The sequence below is a fragment of the Anabrus simplex genome, chromosome 1 (assembly GCF_040414725.1).
Source record: "Anabrus simplex isolate iqAnaSimp1 chromosome 1, ASM4041472v1, whole genome shotgun sequence".
In the NCBI taxonomy this organism is placed as follows: Eukaryota; Metazoa; Arthropoda; class Insecta; order Orthoptera; family Tettigoniidae; genus Anabrus; species Anabrus simplex.
In genome coordinates this window covers 1,646,644,266-1,646,664,319 of record NC_090265.1, presented here as the reverse complement: position 1 = coordinate 1,646,664,319, position 20,054 = coordinate 1,646,644,266, and the positions used below count along the sequence as shown (strand labels likewise).

The following is a 20,054-nucleotide window of genomic DNA, read 5'->3' as shown; positions in this document are numbered from 1 at the left end:
CCGGGAATCGAACCCGGGGCCTCCGGGTAAGAGGCAGGCACGCTAACCCTACACCACGGGGCTGGCTGAACGAAATATCTACGCGCTAGATTTCCTATTAAAATGATATTGTGAAAGAAGTACGTCAGTTCTTATATTATAAGAATCACATTTTTTATAACGGGCGTATGATTTAATTGTTATTCCTTCTAAAGATCCGAATTACATTTGAAGCTCATTTTTCATTCAGGTTCCATTCCTGCGGTTTTCTGCTGATTTTTTCATAACAGTGTGTATGTTCAGTCTTCAGCCCTAAGGCTGGTTGGATCCTCAACAGCTATGCCATCAGCTGTCATAGATGGCCTAGGCATCACTGAAGAGGCGTACTAGGGAAATGAGGAGTGAGGTAGTTTCCCGTTGCTTTCCTCACCAAGCCAGAAGTTGCTATTACATATCAGTCAGCCTAGCCCACTGAAATGCATGCACCAACCGACCCTATGAGCAACGTTTTCACACCATTCATAGCAGGGACTGGCTGCACAAGGAATGGCATTACTAACATCGCTCATACCTCAGTCACTTTCATATTGTCAAAGCCAAGGATAAGACAGAGACAGATCAATGAAAGTAACAAAATTGCTCTAGCCCATACCAGAAGACATAGTGCACTGTAAACACTAGGTCCTGCCAGCAAAGAACCATCGAAAATTTCTCTCAATATCCAATTTCGTATTTTCTCACTTGGAGATACAACAGACAGTACGCTAAACGGTGAGGCCCTGATGTAGAGCAGGCGTAATTATTACACTTAAAGTGTACGGTTTATTCTATTACCTGTACTTCTTCCTAGATGATAACATTAATTTAGTTTTTTACTCATTGATAAGAAAAACATAATCTTGAAAATAACACTCGAGGTACTTCATCCTTAAAACTGCACTTTTTTCTTAGATTATTCCGATATGTAATTTTATCCACTAGCATGTTTTTCCTGATTTATATCTGTAGAGAATGTTAAACGTGATGACTCCACCACTAATATTGAGTATTTCCTTTCTGTAATAGCGCTTGCAGTCTCCGATGCATATAGCAGCTGAACAAGGACAAGTGGAAATCTGCAAGATCTTGCTGAACGCGAGAGTAAACATCGACCAGAAAGAACAGGTGAATTTCTTACATTACTACACTCACTGAGAAATAAAATAACCCAGGTAGAATGGAATCTATGAAAATAGGGCATGCAGGTATGTTGCAGGCAGGTATGTTAATGATTACAGGAGCGGTATGCTTGGACGGCGAAGTCCAAATACCACAATGCTCAAAAGGTTCATCCGTTGCCTTCTAAGAAGGCTCACAGGAATTACTGGACTAGTTGTGGAGGGATTGCTGATTGTACGTCGTACATGTAGAGCATGTAGCCACTTCCGGCAAGTCGTTACACTGAGAGCAGCTATCGAAATATTGGGTGACTTGTGGGATATTCAAATCCAACAGTGAGATGACTTCGGAGGTAGTGGACACGTGAGGGCACATACATCGGACGTTCGCGACAGACCATGAGCGGAAGGAGCCTTCCAACCACCGACCTGCAGGAACAGTGCTCACATTCCAGCATTCCGCATTCCAAACATGTAGTTTAATGACCCCTTTTCCCTTTTCGAGCCAATTCCACAACCTTTGTGGCTTTATGAGTCAATACAGTCCAGGGCTGATCTCATAAATAGTTCGTTGTGTATTTAAGACTCTATACGCTCCCATCATCTTCGAAGTAGTCCTCGAATGACGACAGATATGATTCGGCGTAGTTGCTACGTTCAATAGCAATCTCACAGCGTGTTGACATCGGGGCGCATTTCAGTTTTAATTCCCTTCACCACCAAAACAATTACCCTCTTCAATTGTATTTTCGGTTTTGGGAACATAAATAAGTCATAAGATGCACGATTGGGTGAGTAGGGTCATGTTCTTCTCAGCCATGAACTGTCAAGTCAGGAGAATGGGATGGGCAGGTTGATTATGTTGGTGAATGAACCACGTGTTGTTTCATCACTGATGAGATTTCTTCCTACTCGCATCCCCCCGTAGCCATTCCAGAACTTCATTTGTAGAAAGAGCCATTAATAGTTTGAACAGGTGGAAGAAACTCCTTGGGAAAATTTCTTTATGATTTAAAAAAAATTCACCATGCACTTCGTGCTATTCTTAGCTTAGAATAATATACAGCACGTGCATACCTTCTTTGCTGACAATAATTTGTCTTACTGCAGTCGATCCAACGCATGTTTGGAAGTGCGCCGTTTGCCAGACTAACTATCGTTTCTTATACAGTGTAATTATACATATCATGCCAACTTTCCCACCTGCAAAGCGTCATTACATAGATATTTTGTGCGTTATTTTATTTGTCAATGAGTGTATTTTACATTTGTACTTAAATTCTCGCATTTCCATGTTCCTTCATATAGTGTATCTATTTTTAATCAAGTTTTAACAAATTGATTTATAGTCGTTTGTTATAGAATTTGTATGAATAAATACTTGCTTCCTTGCAAGTGCTTTTATGCGAATTGTGGCAGTGAAAGCCAACTCAGGGCAGCTGGCAATAATACCAGCGACAGATAAAGATCGCGGCGCAGTTGCGACAATGTGGACGAGCGAAACAATAGTGCCGGCGAACTGTTGTTGTCTCGATAAGGAAGCTCCTAGAAGAACCTGGATTTTGATTAATGTTGGACCAGGCACCCAAGAAAATCTATCGTTGGGAACCACTAGAATCTTGCACGAGGCTATATAAAGGGCTCAACTGGTGCATACCAGTCAGTCTGGAGTTACATTCCGTGAGTCACTCTTACGTGCGTCAATTATTGTGAGTCGAAATGAGCAGATCCATCCGAAGTGTGTCCGTCAGTCGTCTGCATGGTGTTCAACAAAGCTTGCTATTGTGAACTCTTCTAGAACGATAATGTACAGTGAGAATCCGTGTTGGGGACAATTAATTTGACACCCCGGTATGCACTGTGGTAGCCCGAGTGAGTGTGTATTATTATGTCGAGTGGAAAATTGAAACACGCGTGCACTTGAGATTAAATGCAAAATTAGTACGTCTATTTGCAATAATAATAATAATAATAATAATAATAATAATAATAATAATAATAATAATAATAATAATAATAATAATAATAATCGCATGGCCTCTAGTACCGAGAGCAAGCATTTTAATTTGATGCCATCTGGCGCTCTTTTCTCGTCTGTTTCGATGTTCCGTTTGACTGTAGGCCTTCTAGATGGCAGAGTTAGCAGAATCTATTTTGGGCGTCAATGGCTGAGTTTTCATTAATTTTGTCGGTTAGACATCAACCATGGCGTATACTGAGGGCTAGCAAAGCTGTCGGTGAAGCACTAACCTGAAATGAGAACGATGGAAATCAAAAGCTTCTGACACATTGCTACATGTACAAAACTTGAACGCAATGAGATAAAACAACGCTCGTATTTCTGAGTGCAAGGCATCGGAGAAAGATATTGCAGCCCAGGCTCTGCGTCCTTCTCCCCTCGTCTTATCCCGCACGGTGTGCTGCTGAATGCACTGGGGATAGGTATGCTAGGCTTCGGTCCGACAGATTGCCACTGCTAACGAAGGAGAGAGCTCAAAAACTCGAAGTTCTCCTGAAGTTTCCGAATTTACACACACATTCCTCGTCGTACAGTATATACTTCCTCACCTCATACTTCTGACTTAAATAAACAGACAGCAGAGTGCTGGTATTTCACTCCCTTTTGCGTCTACATCCTTGTAGAAAGACACTGAAGGCTATAGTTATAGGAGTAATATAATATTATTTTTATAGGTTGATCTGCTGAAATGAAATGCAATCTTTCAGGTTTAGTATTCTCTTTGGTTGGTTGAAATCGAGCCTGTGATCAAGGGTCGGACACTACCACTGATCTCCCGAGGAAGCTAATAAACCTGCGAACGATGGGTACAACTGCTGGTGATGCTGTCAAATTCAATATTTTAATAATAAATAAATAAATAAATAAATAAATAAATAAATACATAAATACATAAATAAATAAATAAATAAATAAATAAATAAATAAATAAATAAATAATAATAATAATAATAATAATAATAATAATAATAATAATAATAATAATAATATAATGGCATATGTATAGGCTTGGTGGTGAACTGATGAGGATGAGATGATGGCGAAGACGTGGTAAATACCCGTTCCCTACGCCAGAGGAATTAAGAGTACGAGGGAATTGTTTCTGAGAATTGAACCGGGCCTATCGGACTAAAGACAAGCATTCTATCCATTTCGCCACAAAGCCGGATTTAATTTGCTAAACCTTAGGCTACCACCTCCACTGATCAGATGTTGAGTATTGACGGTAGCAGAAACTTCGGCAGTAGCTTGTGAAACAGAACAGACAGTACAGCAGGATATTCTGTAGGCTATTGTCGGCAGCTCAGAACGTTTAGGGCTTGGCATTCACTAAACGACTATCGAAAAGCGGTTACCTAAATCTAGTGGTAGCCCACGTCTTGATCCCAGCATACGCCACTGGACATCAAATGTATCACCAGAGATATTTTACATGCCGACATCGTAGGACATGGAGTATCGATTCGACTTTTACTGTCCATCAAAAATCCGACTACCTCTGCCGGGTTTGAACCCATTTGTCTTGGGATCCGTAGGTAGACACTCAACCACTGATCCACAGAAGGATCTTCTTTGCAATAATTCTATTGTTCAGAACTTCGATACACTGTCCAATTATGAATGAAATGATCACAGGAATATGCGGTTTCACTGCATTGTACTGAGTGTATCTAAGTAGAATGCATTCCACCATTAAGTATGTTACACATATTGTCAAGAAAAATAAAAACTTAAATGTACATTATACGTACTCAGAATAATATATAACTTAAATATATTACAATAGTGTCTGTGACGCTGATTACGGACCGATAGGAGCGAGCTGGTCTGTCCCCGCCCATAAGCGAGCGGCGTCAAAGCTGGACTACTAGCCGCTGCATGCGAGTTTACTGCAGGAGAGAGGGGGTTTGTATTTGGATGTGTCTAACACTCTCTAGTCTCTCTGTGATCCTCTGGCTATTAACAGAAACCCAGAGACGATTGGGGGCCGAGAGGTTTCTGGATGCATCCAGCTTCAGGACTGTTTTGGAATCACTGGACTCCCTATTTCAAGGGGACCAGACGAGTCTAGTGCGGATTGAAGTCAGTTCATTCTGAGAGTGAGTGCTGTCCTGGAGTGCCGCTGTGGACAGTGACAGTTGGGTAGAGGTTCAGTCTGAGTTGAGGGAGGCAGTCTCTGTGAGTGTTCTGTCCTTAGAACTGAATGATCCTTCTGTCTGTCTGTCTGTCTGTCTGTCTGTCTGTCTGTCTGTCTGTCTGTCTGTCTGTCTGTCTGTCTGTCTGTCTGTCTGTCTGTCTGTCTGTCTGTTGCTGAGGAGTTGAGTCTCACGGTCCAGTTACTGTGAAGTGAACGTTGTGTCTTGTGCATCGTGGGAGAGTTTGACGTGGGATAGGCAAGGGACAATGAACGGAAACAGTTGGGAGTAAACGGACAGTGTACGTCATACGGGGTTCAGATACTTGTGTGCGGGCTCCGAATGGAATGGCTACGAGCGCGACAACAAGAATAACAGTGTAATTGTCAAGTGTCAGCTGAGGAAGTGTGAGTGTGATTTGTATTAGTCTATAAACGATAGTGTGAACAATTAGTGTGACCGAACAGTGAGAGCAAAGATAGTGCGAACTGTGTAATTGCGTGTACTCTGTTGTAATCCTTGTGTGCCTGTGTTTTGTGCAAGAATATTAATATTAGTTAATAAATCCTAGAGTAAACGCATCCAGTTGTGTTTATTTATTTACCTACCCTGCCAAAATCTTACGTGCCGGGCTGAGTGGCTCAGACGGTTGAGGCGCTGGCCTTCTGACCCCAACTTGGCAGGTTCGATCCTAGCTCAGCGCGGTGGTATTTGAAGGTGCTCAAATACGTCAGCCTCGTGTCGGTAGATTTACTGGCACGTAAAAGAACTCCTGCGGGACTAAATTCCGGCACCTCGGCGTCTCCGAAAACCTTAAAAGAGTAGTTAGTGGGACGTAAAGCAAATTGCATTATTATTATTATTATTATTATTATTATTATTATTATTATTATTATTATTATTATTATTATTATTATTATTAAAATCTTACATTATAAGAAACTCATAAACCTCGAAGTATTCCAGTACTGATTGAAAAGGTTTCATGATTAACCTATGTTGAAATTGTATCTGAATATATTGAATGGTAGTTCTTTCAGTTGTTCTGACAATTGATTAACCATTCTTACATAGAAATAGCCCGATCCTGCATGTTAAACATCGACTTGTTCAAGTGATCCGGTATTATATTTGAGAAGATCGCCGTTGAGTTTGATTTTATCGCTTTCTCTATATACATTGCTTTCAGAAGTGAATTATCAATATTATTTTCACAACAGCATGAATCAAAGTGTATTAAAAAGTGACCTGCATCGGACAGTCATAGGAATTTATGTTGACATGTGCAATGCCTCTGTCTGGAGAACCGTAACTTCAGATATCTTGCTTGATTTTTCCTAGAGTAGAATTTCACTTTGAAAAATACTGTGAAATAATGCAAACTGGTCATTAGGAAGATATTTACTGTGAACTTTATCTCTGGTGGCGTCTAAGAGAAAGACTGTTTTGATAATTTACTGGATATATTAATCCATATAAGCATCCCACTTCAGCTCTGAATCGTGCTGTAGACGTAATTAATTAAACAGCTTATTATCATAATTAAATCCATTTTAATCATATTATTAAGTAACATAGTTCAAGTCATTTTATAATTTACCATGAGCTTATTTACGAAAACCATTCAACTGCCATATTGAATGGTTTCTTGAATAGTACATTGAGTGCAATGACTATATTTCAAGTTATTACATGAATGTTGTAGAGACGGATTGAAGTATGTGGATAAATTCATCACGTTTTATTAATTGATGGTATTTTTTTTTTTACATATTACGTCTTATGACGTAACAAAGATAGCGATACCAAATGTGTGACGCCATGTTACCTAGCTACCGTCCATGCTGTGACGTGAAGTTCTGATGGATGACCATGACTGAGGCTAAAGGCTCTTTTATCAAAGAGGCCTCATAACGTCACACTCTAGACAACTGATGGTAGTTTCATACACTCCCCCTTTTAGTGCACGCCAACTCCAAATACCATAGAAATGTTTCTTGAAAACGATTCGTTAGATGCAAATAAATTAATCGTTATAATCTCAGTTTTAAATATTGAAATACATATTTATTATCAATTGATTTTCCCAAAGGGAACACCACATTTTGTTTTGTTTCCTTTCGGCTAAGCGATATTACTTGGGTGAAAGAGACTAGCATAATTCTGACAGTTACACACGCAATGCATTTGTCCGCAGTCCGTGTTTACTTGATGATATTTATTACGTAAACTTTATTTATTATAACATCGTCTTAGGAATATATGAAACTTCAGAGAATTAAAATCTGCGGGAAGGATGCATCATTGGAGGACGGTTCGAGCGCTCACTGGGCTTAGAAATCAGCTGTCTACCCTGAGAAATTCCACGCGGCTATTTCAGACGTTCGGGCATTTTAATTCTGTATTCACTATGAAAGCGAAGTACTCACTTCAAACATTTGCTGGTGTTCTAAAGCCTTATGGCCCAGTTTTAACCGTTAAGCAGAAGTATTTACATGGCGTAAGTTATCACTTCTATTGTATATTTTTGCATGTCGTAGTTTATACCATAATTTGAAAAAAATTGAAATAAATCAATTGTGATGTGACGGGACTGTAAACAATGCTGGTGAATTGACTTTTCTGTAACTGGACGCAATCTATCGCGTACGTTATGGTATTGTGACTGCAGTTTACTCTCGAAAAAAATGCCCTCTAGGTCCAATCATATATATAATTCTTCTGTCAGAGGTGCAGGTATGGATGCAGTTAGTGCAGTACTGTAACATACCATTAAAGAGATTGGAGAAGTGAAATCCACCCTATGTGAAAATGTGCAGTGCTTTTAAAATTGACATAAATTATTGCCTCTTATACGATTTTGTATGATTCGGGGAAGCCTATATTAGGCTATGACCGGGCGAGTTGGCCGTGCGGTTAGGGGCGCTTGGCTATGAGCTTGCATCCGGGAGATAGTGGGTTCGAATCCCACTGTCGGCAGCCCTGAAGATGGTTTTCCGTGGTTTCCCATTTTCACACCAGGCAAATGCTGGGGCTGTATCTTAATTAAGGCTACGGCCGCTTCATTCCAACTCCTAGGCCTTTCCTATCCCTTCTTCGCCATAAGACCTATCTGTGTCGGTGCGACGTAATGCAATTAGCAAAAAAATTACGCTATGTTCCCATAAAATTGCCGTAAGATGTTGTATGAAATACAACTAAGATTGCATTACTTCAAGAAAAATTTGGCGCAGCTGATTGAACCGGTATACTGAAAACAGTACGGAACGTACTTAGGATCATGTCCAGTTGACGAAACTTGACGTAAATGATCACCACCTCCGCAACACAACCCGTAAGTGATGAGCACCACATTTAATCCTCTTTATATATAATTTCATATCGAACAAAATTTGTGGAAGTTTCGTACGATCTGCAAAGTTGAAGGATTAGTTAGCCTTTAGATCATAATTCTAAAGTCTCGGTAGGAACCAAAGAATGGTTACTTTGATACATATATAGGTAGCTAACTAACTAATTCAACACATTAGACAGGTAGTTAGGTCATAGATACATTAGATAGATATCTGATCATTTTTTTAACCATATCCCTCCTTTAAATGTATTCACTACAAACAATTTTCTCCGCATCTCCTCATGAACACAGGTCGAAAGACCTATTCATCAGAACATAATTGCAGGGTCTCGCAAAAATAACATTGTTCCTTTAAATACCATGTTTCAGCGAATAAATATACAAACGATTAAACAAACATAAAAATGTGAATAATGTGCGGCAATCACTGAACGGATTTCCGTGACTGATGTCTTAAATGAAATCATGAGTCACTTGAAAAACAGCATTTAAAATAAAATGAAGTTCTACTTTATGCAATATACACCGAGTCAAATCGTCTTCCAATTTTGAATTCATCGGCTGGACGGAGTCCTTGAGACGGTCCAGTGAGAGGGACAATCAAGCGGTTGCCTCTCAGGGTGCATGCGCGTGGCGCATGAACTGTGCACGGTGCAAAAGGCGACTTCGCTTGGTTGACCATGAGTGCATACCCCCACTCCTCGATTTGGAGCAGTAATCGGAAGATAGTGGGTTCGAGCCCCACTGTTAGCAGCCCTTGAAGATGGTTTTCCGTGGTTTCCCACTTTCACACCAGGCAAATTCCGGGGCTGTACCTTAATTAAGGCCACAGCCGCTTTCTTCCAATTCCTAGGCCTTTCCTATCCCATCGTCGCCGTAAGACATATCTGTGTCGGTGCGACGTAAAGCAAATAGCAAAAAATAGCGATTTGGAGCAATAGCGCTGTCTCATTCCCCACGCCTGTCTCGCTCGCTCTCTCTGTCTCCCTCTTCCTCACTTGTCCCGTAGCGCTCCAAATCTGAGCTGAGTTGAGCCGAGTAGCCGAATTGAGCCGAGCTGAGCCGAGTAGCCCAGAGACGAAGCGTTGGTCCGAGCCGAGCCGAGCGGGACTGATGCACTGTGCACAGAAACTCTGCACTGCTGTTTGCACGCGTGAGATTTTAGGCGTTTGAGAGGCCCTGGACAGTTGGTTACTAGGTTCGAGTCAGCTAAAGGGTCCAACCGATGTTCGGGAAGTCATTAAAGAAACGAGTGAGTGGGGACAAGATATTCATGTATCATATAAGAAGAGCATCGCATATAGGATATGTTGGTGGCGATAATAATTTTGAGAGAAAGTGTGATTATATTGACACCAATCGCAAGGAAAACAGGTCATATCTTTCGATGAATCGCTAGTGGCTTTACGTCGCACCGACACAGACAGGTCTTGTGGCGACGATGGAATAGGAAAGGGCTAGTAGTGGGAAAGAAGCGGATGTGGCCTTAATTAAGGTGCAGCCCAAGCATTTGCCTAGTGTGAAAATGGGAAACCACGGAAAACCATCTTTCGAAGAATCAGTATATGGGGAAAAGAAAGGAGAAGGAGAGCGAACAAGTGAAAATGAGAGACTCCTGAAGCCTCGGGGTCAGAAAAGAACACGAATTGACCAAGGAATTTGGATGGGCAAGCTAGGAGACTGGCACTACTAAATTGAAACAGTGTCACACTTAGGCCCGGTTTCACAGTTTGAGTTTAAGCCGAAGCTTTAGTAAGCCACGCACGCCGCTTAAGCAAAGCTTACTCTTTGGCTGAAACACTACGAGTTTCACAGTAGGGGGACCATGTGCAGCTTTACTAAGCTGAACATCTCCGAAGTTGGTAATGCTTGCGCATGCGCAGTGATTCAATTCTCATCTTTGTTTACATCCGTAGCCTATGATTGATTGACTTGTAGGTTATACATCGTTTCTAGAGGGCAAACGGTTGGAAATAGGTATATACCATCGCGGACTTTTTTGTAGAGGTTTCTATGCTCTACAATTCGTACACTTACACTTGGGGTCTATCGTTGATGGTTCACGCAGCGTAAGCCAAGAAAGCAAGTGACCGACCGACATTTTTGTCTCTTGAGCCTCGAAATATATTCAGAAATATAAGTTATTTATTAATGTTATTGGTTTTACGTCCCACTAACTATGAATTTGAGCACCTTCACCACAGGACTGAGACAGGATCGAACCTGCCAAGTTGGGCTATAAGAGGACCAGCCCTTTACCATCTGATCTGAATCCTTAGCTTAAACCTCAGTTTCATACAGCTTAAGCCAGTCACAGATAAGCTCGGCTTACCACTTGGGCACTCCCCACTGTGAAACTCGTCCAGAGTTTAAGCTCCCGCTTAAGCCCGATCCAAGGCTTAAGCGTATACTGTGAAACCGGGCCTTAGCTAGATACCTCGCAGTCACCTATCCAAGCTCCCAAGTTGAGATACTCTGGGTTCCCTTCTGGTCACCTCTTCCGACAGACAGAGAATTTCGTGAATGTAGTTAAACTCCCTCACCTAAGGGGGAGTGATCATGTATACAAAAATACTGTTGCAGAACGATTCAGTCACCTAGACTGCTTTTCTAAATTTATTGAACAAAAGTCGAAATAAATTGCACTTTATTGAAATAGTATCTCAGTAGAATTCTCAATAAATTGCGGCTCCCTGAAATGTCACTATTCTAATCATAGTTCGATTGTTACAAGTATTTCAAATTTTTACTTCTCAAACATATTTTTATTCTCTCTGAAATATCATCTTACACTTGGGGCAGACCAAACTTATCTTTGTAAAACTTTTCCCTCCGTTCGTCACATCATTAGAACAACCCTTGCTCGTTTGATAATGTTGCAGGCCGGCAGGACTCCTCTGTACATCGCGGCACGAGGCAGCTTTACCACGATAGTGGACATGATCATCAAGACAGCGCGGGTCGACACTGCTAAGCCCGTATGTACCTTCAAAAGGTCCGCACTTCTCGTGCTTCTATGTCGATGTTATCTCATTTGGGTAGAGAATTCGACTTGATTTTTTTTAAGTTCTGTAAACATAACATTTTCCCCTTTTCGTCATTCCCGTAATCAAGGAGGTTTGATACACTTATATGAAATATATCTTTTATCATCAACAAGCCCTACATTTATTAATGTTGGCTCACAAATATAGTTATTAAGTTGACGTATCTCTATTTTCAACTATCACGGTCTGTTAGAATATTTAGTTCGTGTTCCAGGTTGAACCATGTTGTTATTTTATGTATTTTGCGTACAGTTTGCCGACGTTTCGAATATATTGCAGTATCCTTTATCAATAATTAGTGTCCCAAAGTAGCAAAAATCAACTAGGAAATTGGTCGCCGCGCTTCGCCCTAAAGAGCATTTGGAGCATAACGTCTCACGCGGCTGTCGGTTGGAAGTCACTGTTACTACCGCATAACTTAAGGGTTTACCCTGTATTTTCATGCTCTGATCTGCATATTTCAATCTTGTATCGCAGGAATGTTGGCTACAGGTGAAATATCTTCGTTCTTTGTGTGACGGATATGTTCTTTAAGTCGGGTAGAAAACAGACGCTTCGTTTCGACGCAGCTACATTCAATGTTGTTGTAATCCAGGGGCCTGTAATAATTACAATTGCAATTATTGCATTGTACCAAATAACCAGTTGACTTCCTATGTGGCTTGTAAATAGTCTTGATGTCGTATTAGGGGCTGCCTGGCCGAGGCGGTAAAGGCGTGCTCGGTTCGCCCGGAAGGACGTGGGTTCGAATCCCCGTCAGGAAGTCTTAAAATGTAAGAAACGGGTTTTCCACTTCCGGAGGTGCATATGGCGATGAGGTTCACTCAGCCTACACCAAAAATGAGTACCAGGTTAATTCCTGGGGGCAAAGGCGGCCGAGCGTAGAGCTCACCACTCTACCCCATCACGTGCCGCGGTTAACAATGGTGGAAGCCTTTACTTTCCACTCCTCCAAGGGCCTTCATGGCCTGTACGGAGGTGTCTTTGTCTTTGTCTTGATGTCATATTTGTTCAGTATATTCCCAATCCTGTCTGTAGTGTTTCTGACGTACGAAAGTAGCGATGTATTTTCTTTACTTTGCTCTAATTTTCTGAAAACTCGTTGGATTTTGTGTAGCAAAGGCGGTCGGACGTAGAGCTCACCACCCTACCCCATCACGTGCCGCGGTTAGCAATGGTGGAAGCCTTTATTTTCCACTCCTCCAAGAGCCTTCATGGCGAATATCCATTTTTAATATTGAAAACATTTCTTAGCAGATAAGTAGGGGTCCCACACTACGAAAAACGTAAAATTAAACAATTTCCTCAATTGTGCTGAAAGTTGAAGGGCTAACGGGCGCAGAAAAGTTCTAAATTGTGAGTCTTGGATAGCTCTATCACACTAAATAGACTAATTTCGAAAAAGCAATTCCGGTGTAAATGCAGTTCCAGAAGAACTGTCTAAAATCGCTTGTTTCTTTACTCGTTTTCTTTCTTTATGCAAATCCTAGCCAAATTAAGTTGTTTACGTAATTCTTTCTTGTGATGAATTCCATGCTTCAATAACATCAGGCGATTTTCGAGTTTTGAAAACTGTCCGCACCGAATGTCTAAGTGCTTAAGTAAAACTCTGCATTAAGTAATATTAGCGCTCGTAGTGGTAGAAAGAGGCAAACTGATAATCGAATCTACCGGGTGCGCGTCTCGTTGGCTGAATGGTCATCGTACTCGCCTTCGGTTCAGAGGGTCCCGGGTTCGATTCCTGCAACTCGCACACCACACACAACACTATCCTCCACCACAATTCGAATTCGAAAATTCCGTAGACAATTTCCCGATGCGACAGTACCATCAAAACGTCACGTGCATCAGCTCGTTTACAAGTGGCGTAGTACTGGTTCCGTAAGCAGTAAGAAAAATTTTTTTTTTTGCTAGTTGTTTTACGTCGCACCGACACAGATAGGTCTTATGGCGACGATGGGACAGGAAAGGGCTAGGAGTGGGAAGGAAGCGGCCGTGGCCTTAATTAAGGTATAGCCCCAGCATTTGCCTGGTGTGAAAATGGGAAACCACGGAAAACCATTTTCAGGGCTGCCGACGGTGGGGTTCGAACCTACTATCTCCCGAATACTGGATACTGGCCGCAATTAAGCGACTGCAGCTATCGAGCTCGGTCAGTAAGAAAAATAAGCGAAGGAGAACAGCTCTCACAGAGAGAGGTTAGAAGATATACAGACAAGACTCCAGGTCAGTTCGCATAAGTCACTTCGGAGAGTAGCTCAGGAAAGTGGTATTTCACCTTATTCAGCACGTAATACAACAAAATTGTTACATTTACGATCTTATCGGACTCATTCAGTCCATAACATACTGCCTACAAATTTCAGTGCAAGAATACGATTTTGCAATTGCCTAATGAATAGTGTCTTCGACGGTATTGTGGATCCGAACTTTCTTTTTATGAGCGACGAAGCCTGGTTTCATTTGAGTGGGCATGACAATTCACACAACAATAGAATCTGGGATACAGACAATCCGCACATTATACAGCCAGAGACCTCTGCACGATGTGAAGGTGGGTCTGTAGTGCGCTATCAGTGCCCGACGAATTATTTATCGGTCCGATATATTTTCAGGACACGATTACTTCTGACCGTTATATTCACAACATTCTGGAACCATTTTTTGCTGAACTGACTGAAGAAGAGAAAAGGTACGGCTATCTCCAGCAGGATAGTGCAACGGCCCATATGGCACATAGCTGTATGCTACGGTTACGGGAAGTGTTCGGGGATGATATCATCAGTAAAGGCTTATGGTCCCCTCATTCACTTGATTTAAGCACATGTGATTTTTATCCATGGGGAAATCTTAAAGGAAAAGTTTACAGGAATAATCCTCGAACTGCAGAAGAATTAAATATTTAAAGTAGGAGTATTGTGCGTTCTATCGGTGTCCATGAACTACAAAGTGTGTTTCAAAATCTCATTACAAGATGTGAAGCTTGCATTGCAGCTGAAGATCACTTTCAGCAACGTCTGTAAGTACTGGTGAGTTCAGTTTAATTTCCTAGTTGATTTATTTATTTATTTATTTATTTATTTATTTATTTATTTATTTATTTATTTATTTAGGTATTTATTACTGGTGAGTTCAGTTTAATGTCCTAGTTTATTTATTTGTTTAATCATTCACTTATTTGTCCAGAGCATCTATGTAGCTGGTGAGTTAGGTTTCGTTTAGTTTCTATAGGCGTAACCATGCCGCTTCTTTGAGCCGACTATGCCTGCTTGCCATGGCGGGCACTGCGGTCGCTGTCTCCACTTCCCAGCGCGCCTAATCCTCGGCACTCCACTCTGAACGTTTAAATTAATCACCCTGTAGAAAGTTTGAGGCATTGTATTTGGAAAAGAGCACCAAAAATTTTCTCGTTGTGCATAATACTCTGAAGATAAGTGTTTTAGATGCGGTAATCTGTTTCAGTTGAGCTGTAAAAGCTAGAATGAATGTCTTGAAGAACTTGGGAATAAAATGCGGACCTAACATGAAAAATAGTCTCTTCACTGTTGACAAGGTGAGAGTACGGGGTGCCGAAAAGTATGCTGAAGAGATGACCAGAGAGGTCAGGATGAGAAATAGGAATATAAAGAGGGAGGGGGAAGAATCAGAACTGTAGAAAGATGATGATTATGCAGCTGGGATCTTCTAAAATACAGCTAACTCTCTGAAAAATATACTTTTAACTTCGCCAGCTGTTTCCCGTTCATACTCATTTTTCATGTTTAGGTACCAATAACTAGGAAGCCATTTAAGATAGAGGGCTATTTTTTTTTACATAAACTTGCCTAATGGAATACTTGAATGTTAACCTATTTTCATTTCCAAACCTGGTAAGCCTGGATTGGGAAGAGAAAACTTGATACATACTTTGAATAAATTTAAAAAGAAAGAGTTCGGATTTTTTTTTTTTTGCATTCTGTTCCAATAAAAATGAAACAAATTGGTTATTCATCTGCCATGATCCCTTCCCAGTATGTGAACAACATTTGTGAGTATTTTATTGAAAAATAACTGAGAAATGTGTACCTGAAGTATCTTATACAACATTTTTTTGAAAAGTTTTCTGTCCAAATTTGTGTTCATTTCACACATCCTATTAAAGCAAAAAATAGACTTTTTCATCGTGTAAGAGTACGTGGTGTCCTTAATGAAGGTACAGCCCCATCATTTGTCTCATGTGAAAATGGGAAACCACGGAAAACCATCTTCTGTGTTGCCGACAGTGGGATTCGAACCGACTATCTCCCGGATGCAAGCAGCACACAGCCGCGTGCCCCTGACCGCAAGGCCAACTCGTGCGGTCATAGAAATATACATCATGTTCGGGCGTAATGTGCCTGATGAGCATATGGGTGGATAATATGACTATAATTGTGAATATTTATAAACTACCGCATTACTTCAGTATCAAGTAGGTAAAATAACATATTCTGATGAACTGGCCGATATAGGCTTGAAGGTCACGTGGAAACAGGAAATAACTGAAAGGTGGACGTAGTTAGGTCCCCGCGAATGACGAATACGAATTGAGAATTAAGACGTGTCCCAATCAGATCAGCTGCTCCCGACGGAAGGTTAACATCAGTAGTGGTCACACCGTGCGGAGGCTTCTGCGCCACTAGTGGACAATGAATATACAAATGAATACAATCATTAGGATATCGTTTTTAATTCGCAATACTTCTCGCTCTCTCTAGTGGTACGGAATGCCTTCTCTTAATACTTTAAAGTCATTATCTGACACTTCGCAGGTAATCAGCCAGTCAAGTGGTACGAAATGTCCTAGAATCCTTCGAACTACCGACGGTGGGATTCGAACCCACTTTGTCCCGAAAGCAAGCTCACAGCTGCGCGACCCTAACCGCATGGTCTACTCGCTTGGTGGAAATACCCACAAGAAACATCCACGTTCGAATTTTGTCAGATGTACTTCATAAACTCAGTGGAAAGAGTTCTGCCCCATTGTTATAGATGGAGGTAATATCGTTGAATACGCCACAACGGTCAAGATTCATTAACATCGATAGCAGATTTTTTCACGAAACTGTTAAAATAACATCCCGGTCCAGTGAGGAAAGCAATGGTAAACGATCTCACTCACCATCTTGTCTAGTACGCTAGTCTTGAGGGAGTATATTTTGATTGGTCAAAGGTGCTGTCAGGAAGTGGTGAAGGGATCATTCAGTGATAATTTAGACCACTTGATCTCAACTACAGACGTTAGAATCGGCATTTAACGAGCGCAGAAATGGTATCATGTCTGTTTATACTAATAACATAAGAAACAAAGGGGATTCAAAATGGAGAGTCAAAGTCACCTTGTGAGCGTTTTCATCATCATTATATCATCATCATCATCATCATCATCATTACCACCATTTCACTGGATTTTTCTAGGATGCAGGCGATTCGGAATGCCCGCGTTGTTGTTGAGACGAAGTCTCTGTTCGCTCCAAGGTCTCGGACTCCCCGCTTAAGCTTATCACTGGCAGCGATATATATACTTAACTGATTACTTGGAAAAGCACACATTAGTGTTAAATTATACAGTGAAATGTTAAATGTTTACTTCAAATATGATCGCATTTGATCTTAACATAGTGTTTCATTAAAATTTTTACACCAAACAACTCCTGCTGAGGACTGTGTTTTTCCTTCAGGACGCCTCGCCTTATCACGATTGTCCCATATTCTTTCCGCGGCTCAGTTTATGTTCTGACCTTACGGAAAATCGAATCATCGTAAGTAAATCTTTCAATAAATGGAACGCAAATCGATAACGATTAATTCATTTGCATCTAACGAATCGTTTTCGAGAGAAATCCGTATGGAATTTGGAGTCAACAAGTGTAGGATTCATGTGAATTGAAAGGGGACTGAAACTCACTCAGGGTCTATGAAACTACTACAAATTAAGTAATCAATTCACGAGAGCAGTCCTCTATGAACTTTTTATGTCGAGTCACCTTATGGAGCATAACATTCCATGCGCACCCCTGTGTTCTTTCTTTCTTTTTCTATACTCATTAAATTACACAGAAACCTGTTTCACAGAAACTTATGATGATATATTTTAATGTAATCCATTCACCCTCCAGGGCTGGTCGTTCTCCGGACCGAGAGAGCGATCCCGCCTCCACCGCCTCAAGGGCAGAGTGTCCTGGAGCGTAGACATTTGGTCGGGGATGAAACTGGCGGAGGGTGGGACAAGTACCTCGCCCAGCCGGCCTCACCTGCTACGCTGAACAGGGGTCTTGTGCGGGATGGGAAGGTTGGAAGCGATAGACAAGGAAGAGGGAAGGAAGCGGCCGTGGCCTTAAGTTCGGTACCATCCCGGCATTTGCCTGGAGGAGAAGTAGGAAACCACGGAAAACCACTTCCAGGATGGCTGAGATGGGAATCGAACCCACCTCTACTCTGTTGACCTCACGAGGCTGGGTGGACCCCATTCCAGCCCTCGTACCACTTTTCAAATTTCGTGGCAGAGCCGGGAATCGAACCCGAGCCTCAGAGGGTGGCAGCTAATCACACTAACCACTACACCACAGAGGCGGGCTGTCATATTCTTCCGATCAAATGTTGGTCGGCTCATCTTCCACTTCATAAATCTTACGATTCTTCTAACGTAGTACGTCAGTGTTAATTTACTGACCTGTTCCGTGACTGTATCTAGTCTCTAGAAACTTGATGGAAAACTGGGGTTTCCTACGAACTATTTTCAACCGCAGCGTCTCTTTCTCTTAATGCTTTTAATGAAGATATGTCGATTCTCAACCGATCAACCACTACTGTTGTAAAATGATAAGATCACCTCCTCTATTTCTTACGAATACCGTTTCTATTTCAACTCGTTTTGGGACGACAGCTGCAACCTGAGGTATCGCGATACAGCGCTGTTGTCTTGATTCATAACATTAAGCAATTTTTTGTAAATAATTATAATAACTACACTTTCTTCAGATTATCCCTTTTTTCTGGGGCCGCTGACAACACCCAGGCTGATTTAATTTTAGCTGGGGGTTTAAGACCGGATACCTTTCCTGTCGCAATATGATTGTTGAGATGAAAATATCGGCCGGGATTCGAACCTCAGCCTTCTGGATGGGAAGCGCACAGGTGAGCCACAGGGCTAATAATAATAAATTGGAACACTCCGTGCGGGTGTGAGTGTGGCACTCAGTGAGTTGGGGTTCGGTGGCTGGGCTGAGGGTGACATGGGTGTTGGCTGTCACCAGTGTCCCACTGAGGTCTGAAGGAGGAGCTCTTGTTGTGGTGTCGGAGGGACCAGTGAGTGTGTAACTGGAGACGACAGAACTGAATTCGGTACTGTGTGTTCGTGTAATTCTGTGGACTGAGGATCGCCATGAGCCAGTGAGGAAACGCGCTCCGTGAGTGCGAAGATGAATGGACCTGTGTTAATGTTCGCTGTTGTGAGTATCGTCCTGCTGCTGAATATTGTTGAGCTATTTAGTTGTTCACTCCATGGAACTGTGTGAAGTACTGGAGTATACGTGGAGTAGAACCATCGAACAGTCGTCGGGTGTTGTATAACCAGTGGCACTGTGTTCAAATCCAGCTATCTACGCTGTATGATATGACTGGAGACTGGACTTTGCGAAAGTGAAAGAAATGATTAGTGTCCCAGGTAAAGGAATGGGCTGGACCTTGGCCTCGCCATAAGGTAGAAAGATGGTAATTAGTGTGGTCATTCATAACTTGTTAGAATTGTTGTGTTTAAATGTGTGTGTGTGTGTGTGTGTGTGTGTGCATTTATTAGGCCATCCTGAAATAAATTAGAGTAATGAAACCGATGGAGTTTTATTTGCAGCAATACGTTTCGGGGTCGCTGAGCTGAACAGTGACACTTTGCATGTCGTTTAAGTCCAAGTTCAGTCCCATCGACATGGGGGAGGGTGTGTGTGAAGAGGTGAAGAAAAGTTCTAAACGACCCAGATTGTGGATTTATGTGTGTGCACCCCTGTGGGCGGTGTTGGAAAGGGAGTGAGGTATCAGTCAACGACACAATCAACGATACAAAAAATCACTTCACACATACTTAATAGGTACTAAATAACTAAAAGGAAACAATCAACAAAGTGCCCGAGCAGCGCCGGGCAATAGAGCTAATAGCTGATAAACGGGTATGGCTTGCATGTAAATTAAAAACCTGTCAGTTGTTGTGAATAATCGTCTTTGCTAGATGGTAGGCTACAGTATTCATATACGAGGGTGAGTCAATAAATAAGTCGCAAACATGTGTGTGCCTTATACCATTTGAAATTACGCGCGCAAGTTTCGCCAGCGCATGGCAGCATATGTATG

At 41.6% G+C, this 20,054-nt stretch overlaps 1 protein-coding gene across 1 annotated transcript in view; it reads left to right on the top strand.

The window, feature by feature from the left end:
* LOC136863409 (ankyrin repeat and death domain-containing protein 1A-like) overlaps positions 1-20,054 on the top strand; it is a 164,648-nt gene that overhangs the window by 122,966 nt on the left and 21,628 nt on the right. The window contains exons 11-12 of the mRNA XM_068226438.1: positions 1,045-1,143; positions 11,529-11,624. Of these exons, the coding sequence (XP_068082539.1) occupies positions 1,045-1,143; positions 11,529-11,624 (195 nt within the window). The remainder of the gene's footprint in view (positions 1-1,044; positions 1,144-11,528; positions 11,625-20,054) is intronic.